A 9133-nucleotide genomic window follows, 5' to 3' on the forward strand; every position below is an offset into this window, starting at 1 on the left:
ACACTGGTGAACTCACGTTTCAGAATGAACACTCAAGCATTTTGAACCCCTCAGAATAATGTCTTTTGTAGCGTAATGGCAAATCCGAACATGCATAGGTAGGTATGCCTAAAGTTCTTTCTGCTTTGAATCATGTTCACTGTATTTACACACATCGTCGTCTCCCTCACGAAAGAATGTAACTACAAAAATAATGACTACTTCCAATTACTTACACAATACAGTACCTCAGGGCCGGATTAAAAGGGGGTGGCCACATGGGCTGCGGCTCATGGCGGCAAATCTATAGGGGGCGGCAAATTTTGCAATTTTTTTAAATGTAGGTATAAAAAAAATCGGATTTAGAAAAAATAATTACAAACGAGAAAAGGCTACAAAATCTTTCATTTCCTGAGAGTATAGTAATTTCTAATTTTGTCGTCTTTCAGTGATACAAGAGACAGCACCTTTAATTAGTCGAGTTAAGAGAGAAACCAAACACGCAATTTGGCCTGGAACGGCGCGACTTAGAGAGAGATGATGACGAGGACTTGAGATGAAAAGGAGAAGCCCTCGGCGTGGCAATCGGCATGTACATGTAACACATATTAGCGTCTACAAGACTGCACGAATACTTCACGCATCGCGGCAAACACAGTGCGATCAGCGCGAAACGCATAGCGCCTACAAGACTGCGTGAATACTTCTCGCATTGCGTCAAACGCGCGGTCTGCGAGGCGCGGCGGCGGAAGTTAAAATTATTAATCCACATTTATGTTTGTTCTTTCAAAATTTTTTCGTTCATTTCTTAAGAATGGAAGGCCTTGTCCACACAGAGATAGGTTTACGAAACTTAAGTTTCGCGCAAAATTTCGTGAAATTTTGGTAGGAGTCTTGACAGGGCTTTCCCAAAAAATGTTTTCAACACGAGTAAACGCGTCTTATGCACCCCTCCCCCGCTGGCACGTTCATTTGATGATTTAAGTATATGGATGTTTCAAAACGAATGAGAAATTCGTTGAGAAAAAAAAAAAAAAATTATTCGCGAACTTTTTTTAAAACCACATTTTTCCCGCCGTAGGTGATGAACGTTGAGCCTCTGCGATTTGCCTCCCCTCCCTTCTTCCTCACCGTTCACTTGAGTTCATCACGTGATTCTTGCAAAAATATTGTGGTTTGTGGTTAGGAGCTTGTTTACATTTTCGTTTCTTGCTTTCGAGAGAATTAGCGATCAAAGTGTTACTTTTATCAGAACTGGTGGTTTAAATTAATCTACCATTATGCAAAACTTTGTGTTTACTCTTCACTGATTACGGGCTCCCTGAGTGCCAACATTATTTTCAATTTGAATCTTCTGAATTCTCATACCATAGTTCCCTAGTCAAGTCTATGAATCCAATCCCAAAATAAATGCAACATTTTCTTCTGGGGTAAGTTTTGTGTTACGTCTCAAAGTTGCAGTAATTATCCACTTTTATTCATTTTAATCAATTATATTTCACCATGTAGGATCTTCAAAGAAGAGATTCTCCAACGCAAGTAAGGAGGTTGTTTGTAGGTAGAGAGCTGAATCAGCAAAAAATTTCTGTCGTAGTAGTCGTCTCATTTTTTACCACTGCTGTTCCAAAAAGTAAGTCCCCAACGGCTCAGTACCTACACCTGGAAACTATTTCTAGTGGAGCTATTGAAAATAGCTCAAGTTAAAGTGAAAAAAGAAGAATAAAAGCGAAGATAAAATACCTATTGGTGATGAAGCTAATCCAAAAAAGAGGAAGAAGACTTTGCGCTCAGCACTTTCACAAGAGCTCTTCTGTTTTGAATTTATGAATAGCAAATGCGGTGAGCGGTCTTTTCGCCTCCATTCTATTGTAGTGAATGCAGTGATCAGTCTTTTTGCCTCCACTCCTAATATGAACTCATGAATTAGGCTTGGATAAAGATATAACTGCAGTGAGTGGTGCTCTTACCTCCATTCATATCCTTGCAACAGTTGTGTAAGACCTGGGCCTAGGCTTCTAATTTGATCAGACAGAGGCGTTGTCCGCACGTGATTGAAACCTCTCTAAAAAGGAAGCACTGTTAGGTACACTATTTGCCACTTAAGTACTGCTTTGCTTTAACCATCATCATGTAACAAATGGGTTTTAGTTTTCCAATACAAGGAATAAGGTACTTTACTTACCTATATGTTTAGTGCCAGCACACAAGATGAAAGTGTACTCAAATCGTCATGGGAGAGCAGACTCCCACTGTACCACTCAAACCCTGCTGTGTTCTATGGGTCAAAGGAATGCCCATTGAACTTCAGAAAAGTGGGAGTCTCAATGTTACGCTCAAGTGGTGAGCATCTCTGCTAGGCAGTTCTTTTTACTGTTCGCCAATTCTACAGCTTTACTTTGCTTTGCTCATGTAAGCATGATGAAAAAGGAAGGAATAGTTGACACTCAATCTTTGAGACCGATTGAGGGGTACCCAAATTAGAAATATAGGGCCCAAAAAATTTACGTAGGAACAACCTAGATTTCAAGAACATAGAACTTCAGTAGGTGCCAAAGTTTTTTACTCTCTCACAATTAATTTTCTCCATAAACCGGCGTCTCCTTAATCCTGTGAAAAACTCAAACCTGTGATCAGTTTTTTTAAGTTTGTGTGATTTTTCAACTTGCTTCTTTTTTTCTTTTGTTTCAGAATATATTAAAGAAGAAAAAAACATGGGGTCCGAACATTTGAATTGGTAAGACAAAGTTAGCTTCAAGGTATATTTGTAGTATTATTTCCAGAAAGTCCAACTTGTCTCACTGATTATATCTAACTCTGGAATCAGTGATTGTTCTTAATAAGGCAGATATAATTAATATTATTACTCAGAAGTTAGAGCAGTAAATCAGAAGAATGTATAAAAATAGAAATAAGCTTTGAAAATTCAATTGGAAAGGCTGTAAGTTGACAACAGTTTTCGCCAACTAAAATTAATGAGAGCAAGAAAGATGGCTTCATTTTAAGAGGAGAGAATTGTAAGAACTTTAGGAAACGCTTGAATGTTAGCAATTAAGTAAGTAGAAGAATGTTTCAATTGGACACCATGGAGGCTTATAAAATATTCTAAAATATCCATTCTCAATAATCAATGCACTTTAAATCTGAGTTATTTTCCTTGAAAATAAAGAGCATGTCCACATAGGTAGTGTCCATTCGTTTGCACCGTAAATAACAGACTTGTCTGAATGTGTTACTCGCCTTTCCACTCGCTGCCAGTAAGCTATACATTAAAGCTCGCAAAGGAGAGATTTCAAAAAATGCTTTACCATAGCTCTCTGCAAGTTAGCACCAGATGGAACAAAGTATCTCATATTGAAGAGAAATTGGAGGAGATTCCATGTTGAAGTTCTGAAAGAACCTTATTATGTAGACTCTATATCTCTGTATAACTTTTTCAGGATCCTGGAAAATGTGAGTGCTTTCATGCTGAAAGAAGAAACAAAGACAGATCTACCAAGCTGGAAGACGGATATCAATAATACTTTTGACGAAGACTTGGTCAAGTTTGAGGATGGCATATTGCTATCGCCTCTGGTTTGTATGATTTTCACACTACCTGTTGAAGATTCTTGTAGGCTTTTTTTCTTGCAATCGGCAATTTACCATACCCCTATCTGCTCTTGTATACAGAGGGCGTCCTGACAATACTAACACTACTTGGAAAAAGGTTTTAGAATAATGGATGTGCCATGAATTTCCCTAGGCCGGTAAATGCTTTTTTGGATGCGATAGATGTAGTAGTTCTTGATTGCACAATTCAGTCCGATTATAGTCCGACTGAGACCACCATTAGACAAAAAATCAAGAATTTTCAATCGCAGCCATTTTCATCAATGGAGGCTCATGTTAGCTAATTATTTTCGGAATAATATAATAATTCCCAATTTCCCATATATATTGATTGTTCAACATCTCAAAAGAAGGTTTGAAATTTAAAACAAATATTTTGTAGACAAGGTAGTTCAAAATATTTTCTCTGTGGAGCAACCAGTCTCCAATCCCAAATTTTAAATTTCTCTGGTAGGTATAGTTCACACTTGAATCATTCAAGATTCAGTGGTGGTAAATACTTATGACCTTATGTCCAGCTGGTTGTGATTGGGTTGCATGCATGAATGGAAAGACTGTCAAAATTTTCTTGATATTAAGGAAAACATCTGTTTAAACTCCTGGCAATTCTTAAAAAAGAAGAAAAAAAAACATATCTGACAGTAGAAAATTTTAGAGGAAAAGGTATTTTTAAAATAGGAAAATCCATCTGAATAATGGGAAGAGCAAAAACTTTCTGCATCTCTTTGTTTTGCTACTTACTCAAACTGTTCACAACCAATTAGCTTGTTCAGTAGTTTTTAATTTTTGCATTTTCGAAAAGAAGAGAATGCATACCTACAGTCAACAGGAATTTCCCCCGATTTTTTTAACAGTATCACGCCATGAAAAACAAGTTCTAAGTTGTGTATTTTAAGTTTGTATTTATTCATGCATCACTGAGAAAGCCAAGATGGCGATGAAAATTATTCATTTCTCTACACGTATACTTTAGAAAGTGCGACAGAGGAGTTGCATGGTCGATAGTGCACCCGTTGTGAGATGCTTGTTCTCGGACGTCATTTTAGCTTTCGGAGGGATGTGCACTTGAATGAGAGCTCAAAACATGCAACTTCGAACTTATTTCTTTTGAGTTTATATTTTCCAAAAGAAAAAAAACTGCAAACTCTACTTTTCGAAAATGGGAGAATTTTAATTTAGTGACCTATTTAATACTTAAATCAAGTACTAATATGTGTTGTCATTCTTAAAATGTGTAGGTCAGACTGACTTACTTGCAGCATCTTCGAAATTCGCTGAAAAACAATTACCTCCAATGCCAAAAAGGATTCAAAGACTGCAGCGACATGATAACAAAGCGCATTGAAAACTGTGCAATACTAATGGAACAGAAAGCTTTAAGGTTATGCATGGTCGCAAGCTATTATCAAAGAACCATGGCCACTATTGTAAGTTTGTATATGCTTTAGACTTGTGACTATTCCTTCCTGTTCTGTGAACTCTTAGAGTTTTTCAAACCATATTAGGTATCTATAAATCTGGAAAATCAGAAAAACTGGGAGTTCTCGGAGAATTTCATCCAGACAGGAGAATTGGAGAACATTCAGGGAATTTTGAGAAAAAGACTGGAATTCTAAAATCCGAGGGGAGAAAATCAGTGCTGTCTTTGCAACTAAAATGAGTCAGTCTGGTTCAGGGTTCAATGTTCTGGCTTACACCCGAATAGTGAACAGAAGAATAAGTTTCAATTAGAAATTTTAATTCATACAATGATTAAAGTCTAAAGCAAAAAGGTAGCTATTTTCTTATAGTAAAGAGTCAAGGAGTTTTGATCCTTTTGCTGAGGGAAATCCTGTAGGAGTGTAGAAAGTTCATCAGTGTACGCTTTCACCTGCAAAATAAAAATGTTCCCTACTCACTATTCCATATTGTCGTGGAAGTAATTTAAACAAATAATCAGCGCTTCTACTGCCCGAGTGTACACCATTCACCCGCGAAATACAGATCGCCAGTTTGTGAACATTCTGCCCGCCTGAAATCCTGGAAAAAATGGGGAATGTTCTTCTCGTGAATTTTAGACACCCAGACATAGATTTTTTCCAGGAGACAGATCCAATAAATCATTGAACTCAAAATAATTTGTAATCAGTAAAGAAAAGGAGCAGCTGTTGGTGAAAATGTTAGGTACTTTACAGTTACAAGGGTGGATTTTAAAGTAAACTTACTTTCTATGTTTTTCTGAATAAATCAAGGTGTGCCAGAGTGTGGCTGTTCCAACATTGGTTTTTTTCTTGCATCAATCATTACAAAAAAAAGAGAGAAAAAACATGTAAATTTATCGGAAAATCCATTATTGTGTAATTAATCTAAAATAATTTACAGTTTTGCCATCCTTATTTCATCGCAGGATCATTTTTGTTTTCCAGATAAGTGATATTAAAAATCTCACAAACAACAGCCAATTGAATAAAGAGCTAGGAAGATGCCTTTGTAGTGATTATTTATGTCTCCGTGAGGACAAAAATATTCAGACTGAATTTCGTCCTTGTAGATTAAGCCGAGGGGTACAGACCTCGGATCACAAACCTTGGACGGAGACAGACTTGGATACGCTTTCAAGTCAGCGCATTACAAAGTTGAGTCGTAGGACTTCACTCAGCCATATCGAAAACCCTCAGTTCAACAAATCATTTCATGATAATATGAGTGCAAATCTTAGTCCATCACAAGCTTTTAATCACACGGGCAATTCTTACAAGTCATCTCACAAACCAGTTCCTAATCATTTGTCGAGAAACAACTCTCGCAAACGCTCCTTTCAGGATCTCACAGGGTGCGCACAAAGTCAGCCAGAAAATTCTTTGTTATCAACGCCTCAAAGCAATTATGACTGCGCAGGTCAGAGTGTTATCGTCAAAAAAATTATCGATGATTATGCAGCTAGTTTTTCAGGGGAAGAGAACTCCTCTGTCGGCAAAAAAGCAAAATCGAATGTTGAAGAGACTGACTCTAAAACGTATGACAGTTTAGATGATAGATTGCAAGCTCTCTTTGCTGATGACCCACCGTGTAGTGACAAAATGTCAGTTGATGTTCCTAGCATCAGAAGCAGCCACAAGTCTTGTGAAGAAATAATGAAAGATTTACTGGGATCAGATGATGATGACTTTCCTCTGGACAGCCAAGAAATTGAAGAGCTCAGCCGAGATTTGTCGGACAATGAACATGATAATAATTCAGTCTCTCAGTCCCCGGTCGAATCTGAGATCAAAGAAATCAAGAGACCTAAAATATCTAGTCCCATCAGTTCAGAAATCGACAGTGCGCATAATGCTAAACTCGTCTTGTCAGAGCTTGAGGTTGACCCGAATGTCCGGCTCAAGTCTCATTTAGTTCCGTGGCTATCCGAACGTGTTGCTCAAGTGTGTTACTTTAACAAGCTCATGCAGCAAATGCCCCCTGACAAAAGGCGGGCTCTGGAGAAACAATGTTTAGATTTGTTCGGGCCCTGCTGCATGTTCGATAATGATGATCTCTCGGCAGAAGAACAAGAGATAATCTGCCGAAAACGTATCGCGAAGATTGTTTGTCATTACCTTCGACCTTACTTCAAGTCCAAACAAATAGGGAACAAAGATTTGTTTCAGACCATCGCCAAGCATATCACAGAAGAACTGCTGAATAAACATTTGGCTGCAGGTAAGGGCTCATCTCAGACACTCTTTATTTTGCATGCAGAAAAAAATTTTCATCCGGTAGGCCAGTGGATGAATTTTACTCTCTTAAGCCAATAGTGAAAATACCAGTGTGTTGCATTAAAATAGGAAGAACTGGGGGTTTAGGAAAGTGTGACACAATTTCTCCGGGCAAGTGCAGATTTACGAGACAATGGAAGCAGTGGCAAGGGGTGTTACGGATATATCAATTGATCTACCACTTACACATATGAAAAAGGATTGAGAAACAGGATGTTTGCAACAAACACCGTAATAATGAATTCTTTACCATAGCTTCAAATGGAGGAATATTGATAATCAATAATTCACGCCTTGCCACTGAATGGGAGAGAGGGAAAGTTTGAAATTCCAAAATTCAGTTTGTTGAATTCCCAAAGAACCGCTTAGATAAATCTATAATCATTTATCATAAGCTATCACTCATGATTTTCCGTAATAATTATGCAATACGCCCAAATTTTGTGCTGAGTAAATTACAAGAAAGGCGTTACCCTAATACTTTTAAATTTGTGTTCATTCCAAAGTTACTTAAGAGTATTAAATAATGGTTTTAGACAGATACAGTAATTTGTAATGAACAAAACCTAAACGAAAAGTATGGAAACAATACTTTATGCATCATGGGTTTCTGATACTGGGTAACTTTACCCGACAAAAAGTCAATTGTCTTGTCGAAGTTTTCTCATGATAGATAGTTTTTCAGCTTCTTTTATATTTTTACTTTTATCAATCCTGCAGTTAATTTTGAATTATTTTTTTTTCTAGATGAAAATATGGCGAGAAAAAGTGTTCAAAGGTTCTTTGAAAAAAATGGAAAAATTAAATGCATTGAACAGTTACCATTTGATGTAAAACCGAAAATTCCCATCATCGATGCTTTCTAAATCGAGGAGTAGTTTAGAAAACTTCGGATTTAATTGATACTCATGTCTGTTCCTAGGTATAAGATAGCAATATTGTTTCAGGGAAGACCCATCATAGTAGTCAGTTAAGTTTCATATTTTTGACGTTATTACAGTAGTTGTTGGGTAGGATATTCCATGTGACGATTATATTGTGATAATCTCTTGAAATTATTTCTCAGTAAACTCTTGAGTACTGATCCTCTGTCTGTTAACCATTTTTACTTAATCACTATTCTTCACATGACAGTCATTTATAAAATTTTCCTGCTTAACATTGCAAGATTTAAGTTGGAAAAAGTCATTGATTTTTTTTTTCTTGAATAGATGGGAAGCAAAGTACTTATGACATGAACTGAAAAGTTTCATAAGATTTTTGTGTTGAATTTTTGCTCTTGGTTTAAAATAAAATTATAAAAATTTTAAATTTGGAATGTCTTCTTACACCTTTCAGCCCCTTTAATGAGAGAACGATTCGAAAGTTTAATGCGCTTTTCATGTCCTCCTTCAATGTACTACAAAGGAAAAGAAACATGATTTAAAAAGGTATTAATGCTAAGCTTCCAACTTACTTTAAGTCTCTTTGATCGTTCAGAGTGTTAAAAAATAAAAAGGAATGAACATACTTAACAGTCCAAACTTTAAAATGAATTATTTCTACATTCTATCGGAGCAAGTGGTAGAGGTTTCTTTGAGAATGTTTTCACAAGCCTAGATGCTCACTCAGAAATGGTTGAGGAGAGGTCAGCATTAAACAACTTGCCCATCCCTTTTAAACAAATAACCAAGTCTGACTATCAAAATTAAAAACAACGCTTGTTCTCAGCGTTAGGCATGGATGAACTTGAAATTTTAACCTGAGGGGAGGGGAACTGGTACTCAGTGCGCTCATTTAGTCATTTCTCAATAAAGTAAGAAGTGATGTAT

General features: G+C 36.8%; 1 protein-coding gene across 1 annotated transcript; it reads left to right on the top strand.

Moving 5' to 3' along the window:
* The first annotated feature begins 1130 nt into the window (after nucleotides 1–1130).
* On the top strand, nucleotides 1131–8633 carry LOC109032685 (uncharacterized). Its single transcript, XM_019044942.2, has 6 exons — nucleotides 1131–1409; nucleotides 2668–2713; nucleotides 3417–3552; nucleotides 4827–5015; nucleotides 5994–7266; nucleotides 8070–8633. Exons 2-6 carry the CDS (start codon nucleotides 2691–2693, stop codon nucleotides 8186–8188), a joined length of 1740 nt encoding a protein of 579 aa, XP_018900487.2. The 5' UTR covers nucleotides 1131–1409; nucleotides 2668–2690; the 3' UTR covers nucleotides 8189–8633.
* Nucleotides 8634–9133: the final 500 nt, after the last annotated feature.

The sequence above is a fragment of the Bemisia tabaci genome, chromosome 5, assembly GCF_918797505.1.
Source record: "Bemisia tabaci chromosome 5, PGI_BMITA_v3".
In the NCBI taxonomy this organism is placed as follows: Eukaryota; Metazoa; Arthropoda; class Insecta; order Hemiptera; family Aleyrodidae; genus Bemisia; species Bemisia tabaci.

Coding starts and splice junctions, on each gene's coding strand:
- LOC109032685 (XM_019044942.2), top strand. CDS start 2,691: ATGGGGTCCGAACATTTGAATTG. Junction 2,714..3,416: donor GGGTCCGAACATTTGAATTG/GTAAGACAAAGT, acceptor TAACTTTTTCAG/GATCCTGGAAAATGTGAGTG. Junction 7,267..8,069: donor GAATAAACATTTGGCTGCAG/GTAAGGGCTCAT, acceptor TTTTTTTTCTAG/ATGAAAATATGGCGAGAAAA.